Genomic DNA, 18164 nt, shown 5'->3' with positions numbered 1-18164 from the left:
TCATTATTTTATATCCTTCTTTCTTTCTTTAACTATTGTTACAGTTGCCCCTGATCTCACAGCCATGATACAGTATTGTATGGCAACCACCACAGTCGAAGCCAGGATCTTTAAAAAAAAAAGAATATCAAATTAAATTCAAAAGCATCAAAACAGCATTAAGACAGCAGCAGCACAAAAATACTAGACAATTTTTTTTTACAATTTCTCCGATAGTCATCACTCCACAATCCACTTCTAAAGCTTATTCCAGTGTAAACACAATAAACAGACTCAACAGAAATCCAAAGTTTCCCTATAAATCCTTTCAAAATTAGCTAAATTAGTCGTCTGAAACCTCTGAGACGGAATGAAAGTTTGCTGGCACTGTCATAAAGGCAACAGCCTGCACTGCCATCTGCTTGTGATTCAGCCCAGCTTGCCAGCATCTTTGTGCATTATTTTGAACGGTAACGTGACACCTGACCAATCAGCTCCGGGCATCTTTCTTTCCTCTGATCCATCAATGTCAACCCATCAGCCAGCCGTGTGACGAACTCAAATTTGAAACTGAAAGCCAAAGACTTCAGATGATTCCAAATATGATCCAGGCTTCGAAAAAACAAACAAGCAAAATGACATGAGTTGTGACTTGTGCCTTGATGTTCATTGCAAGATGTAAACTCATGTCACTGTGATGAAGACATTACTCGAACATTGTATTAAACATTTCGCTTGAACTGAGATTTTAATAGTCATCTGATGGTGTGACTTTTTCTTGGCGTGGCGGCCAGTCTAGATCTGCTCGTCAAAATATGAACTCTTACTCACCCCAAACCTTAGCCAATGGAGATTTTCTGCATACTACAAGTTGTATATTAGAGGAATGGACAGGAAAGGAGAACAGGATTTAAATTTTTTATGTGTGATGCATGGAGATTAAACCAACAACCATTGCACTACTAATGCAAAGCTCTACCAGTTGATTTTTTTTTAGACAATTCTTGCCATACACTTACAGTGCCCTGTAGGTCAGCATCAAAAAGACCATAAAAGTATCATATTGATATAATACTCTGCATACAATTCCTATGGACTACTTTTCACTACTTGTTACTTTTGCACAGTTTAAGCACATAACAAGCCTTCTGAAAAACAACAACACTTGTTTGGAACATAAGGGTGAATGAATAACACCCCTGAAACATGTTGGTGAATAAACAATGACAGAATGTGAATGTTTGGATGAACTATTCCAATAAGCATGACTGCTTGGTGTGTGTGTGAGACGTTCACCTCTTTTTGGAGAAGCAGTCGGCTGAGGCCTCTGTTTCTTCTTGAGGGTGGGGGAAGCAAGTCCCTCGTCCCCATTCTCGCAGCACAAGAGGAACACGTGTCCACACGGGTAGCTGAGATACTGATGAGCATCACAACCTTTGCCTTCACTCCGAAGACGCAGACCCAACGCGCAGCAGCTGCAGCAAATCTACGTCAAATAGCGAGACAGAGCCAGATATGAAAAACCACACGGAGTGCGGAAGTTTGCAGCTGTGTTGTATTCAATTGTTCACATGACCAGATGCTGCAAAGTAAATCATTTCAGTTAATTAACCACATGCCTTACACTAGTCAGTACAAGGCCTGACGCAGTGATTCCCAGCTGGTTATGTTTTGATATAGAGATTTTACACAGTCAGGTGGTAACCCAACACAGTTGCAGATTTGTTTGTCTACAATCAAACATTGCAATTGTATTAATAGTACCAAAAAATATAAAGTTCAAGAAATAAAGTTCAGAAAAAGATAAGGAAAACTTTTTCACATCCTTTTTAGTTAAAGGGATAGTTCACCTAAAAATGAAAAGGAAAACTAATCCTTATGTTGTTCTAAACCTGTATGAATTTCTTTTTTCTGATGAACACAAAAGAAGATATTTTGAGAAATGATGGTAAACACAGCAGATAGTGACCATTGACTTCCATAGTAGAAAACAAATATTTTGGAAGTATTGTGATAAATGATGAAGAAAATATCTTAAATAAATAATTTAATAAATGATGGTAAGCACACAGTTGACGGTACCCCTTAAATTCCATCATATTGTTTTCCTACTATGGAAGTCAATGGTCACTATCTGCTGTGTGATTACCATAATTTATCAAAATATCTTATTTTGTGTTCATGAGAAAAAAAGAAATTTATACAATAACATGAGGATGAGTAAATGATGACAGAATTTTCATTTTAAGGTGAACTATCCCTTTAAAGCAGGGGTCTCAAACTCAAATTGGCTTGGGGCCATTTCTGAGATTGACATTTAATCGGAGGGCCGCAGAGCTATTTTAAGGTTAAGAAAGTAAAATATTTCTGTAAATTGACTGTTAAAATTCTATTATTTAATGTATAATAAAAATAATGTTTTTTATCTTTTAAATATACATTATTTTATATAAGTAAATCGTTTCTTAACCTTCCCTTTAATAACTAAGGCCTATTAAAACATTGCACTAAACTAACAAATAAAATTTCTGTATACATTTATAAACTATTATAAAAAAATACCATCAGTAAGTGTTTGTGTTTTGATTTATTTTGGATTGTTTACAGTCATAGTATTGATTTATTATGTTCCATCTTTGTTATTCCACAGTTTTAATGAATTAGCTAATACAGGTATATGTGGAAAAACATGAATAAGTGAAAGTGATCCTAAAACTTCTGAATGGGTAGTCAATGTTACATAAGCTAGTAAACTGAAAAAAATTATAATACTGCTAGGTGTAATTGCATAGCAAGCTAACGTTACATAATAATCTATTATACTTAATTATATATAGCAGTATACATACTTTTATCCTCTGTATGTTTCTCCTCATCTTTCCTCTTTTAATCTGGGCACTTTGATGGCAATTTTTCTTATCTGTAGTTTATGTGTTGCATTACATCTATGGCTCTGCCTCATACATGCGGTGTCTCCATTGGAAGCTGTGACTTGTTGATGTGAGCCCCACCGCAGCTCTTCTCTGAGTAACAGCTGATATTCACCCGGAAGTAAAAAATCTTCTCTGGACAAACACAACAAAGTCCCGACCAGATCAACTGATTGCATGGTGACAATGATATGATTGACGCGAGGTTCAGAAGAGGAATTAAAGTCCGATCACGCATTCCGTTATCCTCCCATCACGGAGCGCGCGCGGCTCATGGCTGCGCAACTTCCGCTCCCGAGCACTTTAGAAAGTAAGAAACGCCTTGACTCGTTTTAACACGCGTTGTCAGACGCGACATGCGAACGAACGTTTAATTTAAAAATGAAATGAATATGAAACGAAGTGAATAAAAATCTTTCTGCGGGCCAGATTATGTTATATTGTTGAAAGGTGCCGCGGGCCGCAGAGAGGGGGAGGGCGGGCCGCAAATGGCCCGCGGGCCGGGAGTTTGAGACCACTGCTTTCACGTTTATCCTGATCCCATTTTTCAAACTTTAGTTAGTGTGCAATGTTGCTGTTAGAGCAGCATAAGTAATACCTGCAAAATGATAAAACTCAAAGTTCAATGCCAAGCGATGCCAAGTAATGGAAATGCCAAGGAATGGAAATGCCAAATTTAGAAAAAAATCCCTTAATTCGCAAAATGTAATGATTTATGCGAAAAAGAGTAAATGCAAATAATAGGAAATGGAAATGCATTTGCTGAATATGTATTCTGATGTAGCAAACATTAAACAAACATGACTGATCGTCTAGCTGTATCGGCCTACGTTGTCTTTCCCATATATAGGGTTAGACGTCTTCGTAATGCCCTTGCTGCTAGTGCCTGCATCAAAAATGTTGCATTTCTTTTTCTGTGCACAGTACATTCATAAATTGCCAAATCATAACTAAATGCAGTCTTGTCTCCATTTTCTAAGCGTGCCTTGTTTTATTTAGTGTTGGTTACTAGCTTACCAATACCACTGCCTTTTTCGTACAACCTGATTGAAATGCACCTAATTCTCATTTTTTCTATTTTGGCTAATTTATTACAAATATTCGCGTCACGTTTCGGTGGAAACCCAGCTAGTAAAAACTTACCCCCCACCATTTAAAAACCACTAGCCAGATGCAACTTGTTGCTCTCTGTATAGTCTGTATCATTATTTTACATGTCACTTATATAATGAATGACTCAGTTTCTCTTGACTGAGAGTTGTACCTTATGAGAATCTTCTCCACAGGGTGAGCTGCTTTCTTCCTCACACACCTGTCCAGATTTCGCTGCATTCATGCCAGCCTGGCACCTGCTCTCCCTCAGAGCACCTGAACAGCACTGTTGCTGGATAGCACTTGAGGAAGAAAAAGCTCGTCTTAAACATGACAACCTAATATTGTTTTGACAGTTGACCCGTGGCGTCTCGTGATTGCTCTTCCGAGGGCCGCAAATTCAATATAAGTGTTCGGAGTGTCATGTGTGTTGCTCGTGTTTTCAAAATATGTGTTTGTTGCGTCATGTGAACCATGTGCATCACGTGTTTTGTCAAAGTGCCTGCTGCATCAAAACCGTTTATGATAAAAGAGACGCTTGCATTCACAAAATACACGCAAGACACTCCCTTAACAGTAAACTCTGATTATTACGCATGAGATTATGTGAGTATCTGGCAAACGCGAGGATCTCTTTTATCATAAACTCTTTAGACGCGTCTGCAGCAGGCACTTTTTTTGACAAGACACGTGATGCACGTAGGATCTCTCGACGCGCCAAACACATATTTTGAAATTACGAACCACACACGACTTGCTACATACATGTTGTAACGAACTTCGCATCGTGCGCCCTCGAAAAAAGAAGTCACCGGGCGCAACTGCTGACTTGTACATTACTGGATGCATTTGACCAATCAGCAGCATCTTTTATTATCTCATTTGCATTACACATAATAGCCAAAAGATCAGCATGGGCTTCACACACAACAAAGTCCTATTTGAGAATATGCTTTTTTGAAAGTTCACGAAGCAAATAATCACATAGCAACAATAGGATCCTGTGCTCTCTAAGGTCCTGTAAGGTACCACCCATTTTAAATAGTTTATGTTTACTTAAGTCGACCAATAGGTACTCTAGGGATTAAACTGGTAATATAAGCAAATCTTTACAAAATACAGTTATAAATAAATATTAAGACATTGAAATGATCTTACCTGCACACAGAGCTGTGGTCTTCTGTATTCATGAGATCGCAATGCTGATTCTCCTCTGCCCATTTTTGCCCAGCCATGCAACAGCTCTCATCCGAACCTGGGGTTGAATACACATTTATTATACTAAGAAGAAAAACATCTTTATTAAAAAAAAACAGACAGAAGAGGACAAAATTTAACAAGAAATGCAGGTATACTACTTGAAAGGGAAGCCTGCCATAAAATCTATCTCATATGCATAGAAAAGGCATTTAAAAGATCTTATCTACAGCATTTGTAACAAAAAAGGATCTGATATTGGAATGGTTTCAAAAAACATAGTCCTGGTATGTACAAGCGCCATTATGAACCAAGCCAACGTTTGAATCTGACTTCAAGAAGCACCAAATTTGGCACCGATTTCAATGAGACAGCTATTCAAAGTAAATTCGAGGAGCATATACGCCTGATCTATTTAACAAATTGTGAGAGTCACGGTACGGTACAAAACAAGAATTAAGCAATGACTCATTTGAAACTGTTGTAATTTTGAATAATTCATCCCTCAGTCAGAATGAAGCACTGAATCTAATTAAGCTTACAAAATCAGCGTGCTGGAACGAGGCATGAAAACCCTTATAAATACAGTCTGAAAAATTCAGCTTTGCTCAGGCATGCTGTGTATCAGCTAAATGAATTTGATATGATTATAACTAATTACTTATGAACACAGAGGAAACAGAAATGTAGAGAGGGCTTGATAACCCTTTCCCCTAAATTCCTCAAAAGCCACTTATTTCCTGGAAACCCATGAGGCTTAGATATGACCCTAAAATGAAGTAAATACAACCAGACACTCTTTTAACCTGTGAATGTGCTTTGAAGTAATGAATATCTCAAACGATCTGATTTAGCAGTGATACAAGAGGCTCTCGGGTGATCCAGGCTTTCTGGAACGTTTGACTTAGGTCACGTTTCGCTGAACTTTGCTAAACTTTGTGATAAATGCCCCTCTGTACTAAGCATTTCAAACAGGCCCTTAACATATTTATAGCTAATCAGTGAATGGACGTTCAAGTAAACAAAGACTGAGGACTGGAACGTAAGCTTAATTTTATATAAAACAGCTACAACATACCAAAACAGCCCTAGAAGGTCAAATGTTCAGTTGTTGAAATGCAGGTCCACATGAAAGTTGTCCCTGATGTACTGAGGAAAAAAACTCTTCAGATTTCCACAGGTCAAACACAGCAAATCTCCCATCCCTTGTGTGTTCAATTATTAAATATTTTGCCTGCATTAAATATTATGCCTGCAGCTGCCAATAAAACTGTAGTACTCTCCTAACGCTCTTTAACACATTTCAACATGTTTAAATCCACTTTCCACTAAAATCAGCACAGAAACCTCTTAACAAAACTCCACTTAACAAAAAGAATTATTTAGGCGCGGTTAAGAAAAATAACGAAAACTGTGCATGGCCCCGCCCCTAACACAATCGCGAGCATCCATTCAGGTTGTATTGGTATTTGGAATTTATAGGTGGAGTGTGTACATTTTAGAGGCATCTAGTGGTGAGATTACGAATTGCAACCAACAGCTCACCCCTCAATCTCAAAACGCATATGGTAGCCACCACAGGAAAAACTTGTCATTGTCTAATGGCGCTTTTCCATTGCATAGTACCCCACGGTTTGGTTTGGTTTAGTTTGGGTCGGGTCAGCTTACTTTTGGAAGCTTTTCCACTGGGTGCAGTACGTAGTACCCAATACTTTTTTCGTACCACCTTGGTTGGGGTTCCAAGCGACCCGAGCTGATACCAAACGTGACGCGAAAATACAGTAGATCACTGATTGGTCTGAGAGAATTGTCACTACCAGCATGATCGCTATAATGTAAAAGATTAGCTTTAGCTTACTGCTAGCTTGCGCTGTCTCAAGCAAACATGTTGTCATCTGTGCGCTGCTAAGAGTTCCCAAACACCCTTTTAGCAATGAAAAACATCCGCAGGTTGAGAATCCGGGACACCATAACAGTTTTTTCCAGACTTAAAGTTTGTGGCAGGACACATTCGCGACGTGCAAATCCGCATTTTATAAGCTTAAATGCAACTTCAATGCTTCAATGAGGCTCAGCGGCAGAGCGCCATCGACTGACGCCATGGGTGTTTGAACAGAAACTGTCATGTGAGACAGAGGTAGTTATAAACGCGATGTGCAAACATTTATTTTTGGTGTTCAATTTTGATTTTGTGACAGACTGAGAAATAAATGAATGTATGGGAATGTACAACAACGCTCTCACTTGTATGATGTCACAGCAGTAGGCAGCACAAATATAATGACACGCCTATAATCCCTCCCACTGCGAAGTGTTACTAAACTCGATGAAAAAGCTAACCACGCCAAAGTGAGGTGAGCTGACCCGACCCAAACTAAACTAAACCGTGGGGTACTATGCAATGAAAAAGCGCCATAAGACAACATAGGGACGAAATGCACTCTGTAGAAAAGTTTGTTTGTTTAGGGCTACAGTAAAAACATGACACTGACTTTCTTTGTATGGGGACCAGTGTTGTATGTAGATAAAAATGGCTCATTCTAACTGTGCGTTCACACCAGACGCAGAAGAGGCGGCAAAAACGCGCTATTCGCACAGTTAGAAGTTTAAACATTTTGAGTTCAGTCGCTTCATTCGCATGTGAAATTCTAGTCATTTGAGACATTCACGCGTAACTTTGCATCATGGGAGGGGCTTATATATCTCAAATTGAGTAATCTTACCAAATTGTTCGACCTCCTCACTCACTTTCCACCAAACAAGATTCTTTTAATTCCTGTGCTCCTGATTGGTTAACGCGATGCGAAAATCCACCAAAGTTCCGATTTTTTAATGCTGAATTGGGCATTCCTCGCGTTCTGCACTATCCGGGCCGTGCCATTAGCGCTTACTGCACCCAGGATGCCTATTCGCGTCTTTGCATTGATTTAACATGTAAATCACTTGAGCTTGCCGTCTCTTCCGCGTCTGATGTGAATGCACCATAAGGTAATAAAAACAATACAGTTCATTATGAAAGTTCTTTATACACCACTGATAATACCGTTATGTATACTATTTTGCATTTCTGTCAAAAAACTCTTCTAAAAGTTACACATTGCACCTTTAACTCTTTCACCGCCATTGACGAGATATCTCGACAATTAAGAGAAAACGCTTCCCCGCCAATGACGAGATTTTCCGTCTTTCCGCAATACCGCTATTATCCGCAAAACCCGGAAGTATTGCCCTATGGCAAGCGGCTGCATGTCCGTGTTTGTTTTAAAGATCGCTCTGAATGGGATCTCTATGAAAAGTCCGTTACAAAAATTGAATTCTCTCTGCTTTTTGCTCAAAATGTGGTGTTTTTGCAGAAACCTACCCATATTCAAAAGCTGGTTACAAAAGAACCACTTAAGGTAGGATGAAACGTTTTTTTTTTTTTGTTTGAAAGCAGAGGGTCTGTTCTTTCATTTGGTAGATTGTATGTTTATATATTTAAAGAAGAACATTTTCTGGAAGGCATTAAACTTTGGTGAAAATCATGAAAAACGCTGGCACTGGCTGGCAACTTTTTTTTAAAACGCTGGCGGTGAATGAGTTAAAGAGACAGCAGCTTTTCCATAAGTGGGTGTGGTTTCAGCCATAGACTGTAAAAAAAGATGTACGATGCGACGTTGCCTCCTTTCACTGTAATAAATTGAAGCCAAAAATGTCCGACCATGGGTGCTGTTACATAAAAACGTTAGTTTGGAGCCAAGCATGTGAAAAAGGAATCGTCCGTGAAGCCAGAGACGGAGCCGCGGTATCAAACTTCCGTCCAAACGCTTGCACGCCCAATTCAACCACGCCAGTCATAACGACACGCCCCGTTTCTATAACATCAAATTATAACTAAAATGAAACTAGGTTAGGTTATATTATCGGTATATTGCTTGGACTGAGATTACGTCTATAATAATCAAGCCTTTTAGTTGTACAACACCTAAGTTGGACTGGAATCTGTTTAGAGGCAGTCTGTAATTCTTACAAAACTTATCACAAAAATGAACAATTGAACATATATCAGAGTGATAACAACTATCTTAAAGGTCACGTTCTATCTGATCCCATTTTTTAAAGCCTAGTTAGTGTGTAATGTTGCTATAATAGCATAAATAATACCTGTAAAATGATAAAGCGCAAAGTTCAATGCCAGGCGATATATTTTCTGTAAGAGAATTCGCCTTTCAAAGCCTACAGCGAACAGCTGGTTTGGACTACAGCCCTCTAATTCCTGCTTTAATGACGTCAATAGAACAGTTTTTTGACTAACCTCCGCCCACAGAAATACGTCAGTCGCCAGCTAAGCTAACAGCAAGCTAAGCTGTTGTCGAATCACAACACACTAAGCAAGCTACACAATCAGAACTCGATACGTATTTCTGAAGCACATAGAACAAGGAAGACATCAGCCTGTTTTGAGGACAGTGAAAACAGCACTATACAGATAAGTAATTTGTGTGAAAAATACAGCGTTTTGAACACATGAACACATGTTATATTGCGCACTGTAAACGCAATCAAAGCTTCAAAAACACAGAATGGGACCTTTAAAGTACCAAAACTATACCATAACTATTTTTTATTGGAAGTGTAAATAATTTTTTTTATTTATAGCCTAGTCTCGTTTGTTTGCATGGAGAGGGCGGGGTTTATGACTTGTCCTGCAGCCAGCCACCAGGGGGCGATCAAAGAGCCAGCGGCTTGACTTTTCAAGATGTATGAGGCACCCTCGATTTCAGTGCAGATGGCAGACACACCCCCACCATTTAAGAGCAGAGAATCCTGCCTGTTTTTCCAAGATTTTAATAACTTATTTTATTTACTTGCCATTTTTCCTCATTCAAATTTGGCGGGGTAGTTAATAACACATATTTCTGTGGTATGACAAACTGAGAACACATTTAATATCTGACATTACACAGACTTTTATATTCAATGTTCTGTGAGACAAGACATCAACAACAGTCACCATTTACATTTGCATTTGGCAGACACTTTTATCCAAATCAACATACAGTGCATTACAACAAGGTAGGCGTTTTTCTTATCAGTACGTGTCGTCCCTGGGTTCAAACCCATGATTTATCGTCCTGCTATTGAAATGCTCTTCCACTGAGCTGTATAGAGCACCAAAACGCTTGTAATGTAAATGGTCTGAAATCACGACCCTGTCTAGCATTAAAGAAAACAAAACAACCTCAAGACAAAAGTAAATCCCAGCAATCAGCTGGGAAAACTTCTTTGCTTTCCTGTTTAACTTTCACAGCCATTAAATGTGATTGATGCCCTTTTTATACGAACCTTGAATCATATATTTGGGTATGTTTATTTGTACGTGGCAAGCGCGCATATAAGTTGTGCTCTATAATGGATGTAATTTTTATGATACTATAAAAACAGCGGGGCTTGAGTGATGATTCAGAGCAGCTGAATGGGTTTGGGTTTCTTGTATGATTTTCTCATATATGGCAATTATTTAAATTTTTATTACTAAGCTCCAACTGAAACATGAATTCTACAAGGACACATTTCAACACAGTTCAAAATATGTAAGTAAGACTTGTCTCTTTCTTTTTAACCCAATCTTTGCATAAAGTTAAACGAAAGAAATGTTAGTCTTTGCTTTAATTAAAACATCCTTCTCAAGGACTTTGTGCCAGTTTGCTTCCAACAACCTGAATCTTAAGTACTTTTTTCAAAGACCAGTTCATTCTCTGTATTGATCTTGTTCTGTAAAACTCAAGGTTTTCCTGTAATGCATCACACTGATAACACATGCTGATAAATGCTTTCATGAATGGGTGGTGCTAAAACGAAAACCACTGCCATTGTTTTGTTAGATCACCATTAGGTCATCTGTAAAGCAGATGGTAAAACAAAGCGCTGTTTAAAACTAGTCTTTCGCCTTTTTTCAAAGACAATCAAAAAACATCTGCAGGATCAGAACTAGGTAAACAAACAGTGGATTAACTTGGTAAGCACAAACAATTAAAAGAACATGCCCACACTAAAATCGCTACACTATTCATTCAGTATTGGGCAATACAGAAAGCATCCAGACAGCAATCTACTGTACCACTAACAATAAGCTTTTGTCCTCAAAATATACATTCAAAATACTTGCATACTGTTTGTAGGCACATCAACAATGTTTTGCAAATAGTGAATATACGTACTGCACTCACTGATCTATATAAATGACTGGATTGCACATGACGTCACAATTGTGAAGCCACTGTGCCACCATATTGGTATGCCAAAACATTCTATTAAATCAATGGACGTTATCAGATTTTAATGATAAAACATCACTTTACTAGTCTCCGTTTTTATATCTGAAGTCTCCCTGTACATTAACAAACACGCAAAACTCTGCTGCTACCCCGGATAAACAAACTATAATCATTGTTTCCATAAGGCTGGCTTTCTTCTCCTCCTTACATCCAAAAACACACTTCTTCATTCATGCCATCGTTGAGAAGTGATACATATAGAAACCCCTGAAACATCAGCTGGACCCGTAATCGAAAAAAACTCTCTGAAACTTGTACGAACCCTGGCAAAGTGCATTCGGAACAGAAACACTCTGTATCACGCCCAACTGCTTTTTTGGCACTTTGCCTATGTTAAGCATAAGGAAACAACTCTTAAACAGTGTTAATAAGTCATAATGCATGAAATACAATTGAACCACCCCTTTAAAAGTGTTCAGGTCCACTGGACTTCAATGACATATCTATGAAAATAAAGCCGTATTCCATTTAGCCATATGACCTTCATAAAGTCACATTTTAAAGCAACACTATGTAGTTTCCATGTAAAAATGACTTACAGCTCCCCCATGTGGTTGAAAAGCACAACAGTGCCTGGTATCAGACACTCTTCTGCAGGCAGGGGGAGGGGCGGGGCTGTGTGCTCTACCCTCCACCGCCACTTTCAGAGTGTGCTTGTAGCACCTAGGAGGCTGCTCAGGTTGCAGCAACAGTACAATTTGTCCAGTTAAAAGTTGTTCTATCACTGAAATAATTTTAGAGACGGTGAAAAAACCACATAGTGTTGCTTTAACCTCAAAGCAACAAATCTCTGCACTTTCTGGTCAGCCATGTTGAAGAGCTTTTGACATAAAACCTTGAAATCGTCCAAAGGTTGCTCATTCCCACAACAAGCATGAAAGATCCATTGTTCATTCCCACAGAAACAGCAGATGTTAAATAACCAAAATATTTATTCTGCTTTGTTTTAAACCATTATCAAATGGTACAAATTAGATATTCCCTTTCCAATTAAAGTGAGGAGGTTATAATTTCTGGGTAAAAATGACAAAATATGGAAGAAAATGGACTTCATACATGCATCATTACATACAAACAAAGGCTATGCATCCTGTTTATATGCAAAACAGAAAATTCACATTTTGTTACTCGGATTTTAAACAAGGTACTGTGGAATTAAACACAACTAACAAGGCCCAGATGGATTATGCACTTTTTGAATTTTCTGCACTGATTTTAGAGAAAATCTGTGGAATGGTTCAACCCAAGGTTAAAACACAGCTCTTCTGCACTGTTAGAGGCTAAAGCATTAGCAAACCAGCCAAAATATTGGATTAACCAAAATGGGCAACCATACTGTACAGAAGTATATGACAAGTTTCAGTATTGCCAAAATCTGTCTTTCACTTGGGCTCGCTTCTAACACCATGGCAGCTATTTGAATTGTTTAAAAATCTCAGTTGCATACACTGAGACAAATTATAAATATCACGTTACAGGGGACACAATTTAAAATCTGAGCACTCTGCTGCATTGCAACCTATCAGACGCAGCTTTTGTGACAAATACATACCCAAACACCAACATTATAGGCCATTAACTTGGACTAAGGGCTTTAAACATAGTTTCATTTCTGGCTGGATCTAAAAGCTGGGCACCAAATGTACCTTTTGACAATGTACTTCTAAATCGGCAACATACTTGAACCCTACACACTTTTTAATAAACAATATCTACCAACTCAGCGCTTGTGCCTGAAGCTTTTCAATTTTAAGGGAGCATGCAGAGATGCTCTCAGCTCATGAATAAAAATCTATTTTTTCCAAATTAGCAGACTTATTCTCACATTACCCCACGTTGAGTGGTCTCATTTTTTGTTTTTAAAGTCAACTAATGGAAAAGTACTATGCAAACAGGTTTGGAAAAAGTAACAATGACAGGGAATAGCTTGCAGAGAGAATTGGACACGAGCTTAATTTAAAAACCAAAATATTTTGGAAATCCAATATTCTCTTATTTCTATAGTAATGGCCAAAGACACATTTATGCTTTGGCTTATATTTTTGAGTCTTTCCCCTAACTGGACTTAACTGTGTGAATTCTTGTTCAGCGGTTACCATCTTGTTATATTGCCATTATAGCTAAATGAAATTTCACTCTGACCGAAAATCCTTCTGTGGTCATTAAAATGCTTCTACCAAAAGAATTCAATTTTATTTATAATTTACTATAAATGCATCAAATCAAAGCAATTTTGGCAACAGAGCTATTCATGTGTAGTCCATGAAAGCAGAGATGAATTTTTATGCCTTGAAAATTGATTTGAAGATATTTTTACGTTTTGTTGAGCTACTGTACAAAAAACCATGACCTACAAGAAACCTATTACACACCTCTTGAAATGGCAAATTTCTGATTTGATTTAAATGTTCATTTTGTATGCAAGAGCTTTGTTTAACAGCTCTGAAAAAGTTCAAATTTAGTATGAACTCCTCCTGTCTTTCTTCTATAGATGAAATAAGATTCAATGCCACTTTTTCTAATTGCACTAAAATGCTTTTCCTGAGACAATGAACTCCCAAGCTTCATGGTTTAACTCCACAAAAAGCCTCTTTGTTTAAGTCTAATCTTTTGCAGTGACCTGCATCCTCATCCGGTTTTTCGCACTCCATTAAGTTGTTCCCGTCTGGTAATCTATCACTTTCAGATGCATGTCAACAAGGCTCTTGCATACAAAAGAAACATCCAGGAAAAGGCTCAGCCAAAGCCGGCATGTGTCAGAGACTCTTGCGTTTGTGCTAATATGAAGTAGCACAAAGAGGAATTAATTTGGACTATTGCATTCCAGCACTTGCATTCCGGGTCAAGTAATTTCCTATCCTGCTAAATGATATCGCTACTAGCATACCGATAACATTTTGTGAACTGCCTTGTAATAAACAAAACTGTTCAAAGAATGAACAAAATGCAGAATATAAATCCTAATGTATAACTGGCTTAATGCTACAGTGTTGCCAGTGCATTGTGTTCTTATCGAGCATTGTGTATGCCAAATAAAGGTCATGGGTTTGATTGGCAAAGTGTATGCCAAATGCTGTATTGTAGGTAAATAATGCTAAGGTGTTTTCATACAGTGCTATATATTTGTTAAGGTGATTGCTAGTTGGTTATTTACTTGCCAAGTCCACCTATTTCTCAATGATATGCTACTTTTTATACATGTCCCTCCTTCAATGTAACTAAATAGGATTTTGATGAAATTCCACTTGCTTAAAGATTGAGGTCAAGGCCTTAGAAAAGTAATAGCCACGACCAGACAGAATCTGCAGACTTTTTGCATTTGTCTTGTACACGGATTTGAAATGATCATGTGCTGACTGTCGCGCGTCAGATAGACGAGAGAGACAAGTGAGATCTGCTTAAGTCAGCGTAAGTTTTAATCTCAAATTTCAAATGGTTTGTGCTTGCTATCATTAAAAACGGTCAAAGCAAACAGCACGCGCAGGGTTAATGTACTTTTCAATGACGGCTCACAACCGCACAGGATAGGCTATGTATGTGTGCTTGTTGTCAATGATGGTTACTGGTCACAAATACGCTCAAGCGTGGGGTGTGTGTGCTTGTTAATGACAGGCATTACATCCGCGGAAATCTGTAGGCACTGATTCCGTTTGGGCCTGGTAATCAGTCCTTCCAGAAAAATGCTGAGTTTTTTGTGATTGTTGAAATATTTTCTTAAAAAATGCGATGGAATATGCGGGATATTTATGCAATGAAGTTGCGGACACTTGCAAAAATTGCGGGAACTTGCAAAAATTGCGGAAACTTGCAAAAACTGCGGGATATTGCCAAAACTGCGGTTGGGGTTTGCTGCTTTTCAATGATGTTCACATCGCGTAATTACGTCACTTCACAACGTTTCCGCATAGCAACAGGGGACATGGCTGCGCTTCTGTAAAGTAAATGCAAAAATTGTTAACTTTCTGCTGAGATATATGTGACTTATTGATACAAAAATGCGGGGATTATGAAATCATGCAAGCCCCGCATATTTTGCGTGCTGAAATCTGCAATTCATGTGGCGAAAGTGCAGCGTATTTGAAAAAATAAATATGCCCACATAAATATGCGGACTTTGGCTGATTATGCATTGAATCATGCAATCGCATAATCACGTTTTTCTGGAGGGACTTTAACAGACTGCAGATGTTTTATGTCACTTCATAACGTTCCCGAATAGCAACAGGGGACATGGCTGCGCTTGTGTGAAGTTAATGCAACATTTTTCAACTTTCTGCTGAGATATATGTGACTTTTTGATACAAAAATGGGGACAAACCCATTGTCATTTGTGTAAGTTCCCAAACTCCCTTTTAGCGGTAAAATCACCCACAGGCTGAGATTCAGGAACACCAGTGTTTTCCAGACTTGCAGTTTGTGGCGGCACGTCCGCATGTATGCATGCCATTTTGCAACTTAAATGAGGCTCAGCGGGGTGCGTCGACTGATGCCACGGGTGTTTGTACAGAAACTTTTGAGACAGGGGTATATGCGATGTGCCGACATCTATTTGTGGTGGTCAATTTAGATTTTTGTGGCAGACAAATAAATGAATGTATGGGAAATACTGCATTCCAACAATGCTCGCTCCCACTTTTTATATGATGATGTCACAGCAGTAGGCAGCGCAAATATAACGACACGCCTATATTCCCTCCCACTCTGAAATGGTACTAAACTCAATGGAAAAGCTAACCAAGCCAAATTAAGGTGAGCTGACACGACCTGACCCATGGGAAACTCTCAGTGTGAGCTATTCCAGCACTTCTGATTCTTGATCATTATTTTGAGATGTCGAGGTTATAAGGTCATCCACTATGATTAAACTGTTTATATGATAAACAATTAAACAAAACACATTGTTAGTGGATCGTGGAAGATAAAGGCTTGCTAAGAGCGGCATTGTTTCACATCGTAGGGAAAGATTAAAATCTTAATTGCTCACGAAAACAACAGTGTTTGACACACTTGACTGATTTCCAAGTATGATTTCCAAAACAGACCTTTCACTCACTGATACGAAAATCACAATAGATGCTAATGGCTACCCTGGTTTTTAAGAATAGTGTGCACAAAAGGCATATGGGGAAATGACTAAAAAAGGAACATACCCACTTTTCCTGCTGTAAATGTAGATAAACTGAAAGACTTTAAGAAACCAAAGGCAAACTCAGACAGAAGGAGCCCAATTTTGGTATGAAATTGGCATTAAAAAATCACCATAGCAAAAGTCAATCCTTGACTGTGGCATTATTCACCTCAGAAATCTCATATGGCGTTTGTATTTTAAATTCACTGCTTCAGAGAAACTCTTAAATAGTATTTTCTTTCAGAACGACTCATGGCTGCTTCTCAACTTGTCTCAGAATAGAGCATTACTGCGCCGTCTCACAATATTTCACAGAGTGTAAGGGTGAACAAAAAGAGGTGCAGACAGAATAAAGAGTGATTTCTCAAGGACAGTAAAACAGTGACAGGAGCCCAAACACATACTCATATTTCCTACAATATTGCCTCAAATGCTGGAAGGCTGTTTTCTGAGCCGCAGCGCATGATTGGGCTGTTTTCATATGTTGGTGCATGGTTGTCCACCTGAAACTACTTTGATGGAGACCTTCATTCGGGAAAAATGGATTGCAATACGGATTGTCCTTGATATTCTCATGGTTTTGAAGGCATTGTGGGCTCCGGGGGATTGAGAAATCACTGCTGCTGAGAAAGCAGTACCCAGTCACCTAGCTCAAAAGGCAATAACTAACACTTCTCACCCATTTTGCGAAATGAGGTCTTTTTACCGTGACTTCAAATCATTCAGTCACACTATAAGGCAGCAGTTTTATAGGGGATCTTATATTTTACTTAACCATAAGGCCTTGATTCATTTTCTTAACTTCATATATTCCTTTTGTGATAGATATCAAAACATGCCAATTACAAACTATATGCTGCTTCGTTTTTGGTACGATAGCATATAAGTGCTATAATGCCAAAGAGAATTCTTAATGCACAGATATTTTGCTGGCATTGAAGAAGAATACATTTCAAAAACAGCTAAATGTACTTGCCACATGTTTATATCTAAAGCGACTTACAAGGTATACATTTTATTGGTACGTGTGTGTTCCCTATAGGACTCATGTCCATGACCTTGCTGTTGCAATCCGGATGCTCTTTCAAGGTTTTACAAGACACTTTTGACCAAACCGCATTTCCCAACTCAGACAAAAGCATGACATCTTGGTCCGAGCCCTGTCCAATGTGAACAGACAACAGCAAGAATCGATTTTTTTTTTATTTTAATATTTTTCAAACACCTAGAGAAAAACCCTAGAGAGCGTGTTTTTCCACATCGCGCCTGTAATATTTATCACAACGAATGTGATCGCACTGAACTAAAGTCTGACATCTACTGACTCTGACTTCTGGTCCACAGTGATGTTTATTGTGTGATATTGTGATGTGCTGATATGTTTCAGATGGCGCTGGAGTCTTTGTTGGACTCGGTGTAAGTTCTGAGACCTCAGGAAAGACAACAAGCATGCTGCCTTGTTGAGACTCTTTGATTGATGACTCATGTCTTAGGGCATACTGATGTGTTTACCTCTATACC

General features: G+C 38.5%; 1 protein-coding gene across 3 annotated transcripts in view; it reads right to left on the bottom strand.

Annotated features, from left to right (window-relative positions):
* Window positions 1–18164, bottom strand: part of fbln2 (fibulin 2) — a 69519-nt gene that overhangs the window by 39532 nt on the left and 11823 nt on the right. For all 3 annotated transcript variants that reach the window (XM_055184057.2, XM_073876111.1, XM_055184058.2), the window contains exons 3-5: window positions 5160–5256; window positions 4174–4303; window positions 1276–1465 (exon numbers count right to left, since the gene is read on the bottom strand). In XM_055184057.2, coding sequence (XP_055040032.2) covers window positions 1276–1465; window positions 4174–4303; window positions 5160–5256 — 417 coding nt within the window. The remainder of the gene's footprint in view (window positions 1–1275; window positions 1466–4173; window positions 4304–5159; window positions 5257–18164) is intronic.

This window comes from Misgurnus anguillicaudatus, chromosome 14, assembly GCF_027580225.2.
Source record: "Misgurnus anguillicaudatus chromosome 14, ASM2758022v2, whole genome shotgun sequence".
In the NCBI taxonomy this organism is placed as follows: domain Eukaryota; kingdom Metazoa; phylum Chordata; class Actinopteri; order Cypriniformes; family Cobitidae; genus Misgurnus; species Misgurnus anguillicaudatus.
The sequence above is the reverse complement of the archived record's forward strand: the minus strand, read 5'-3'. Positions and strand labels throughout refer to the sequence as shown.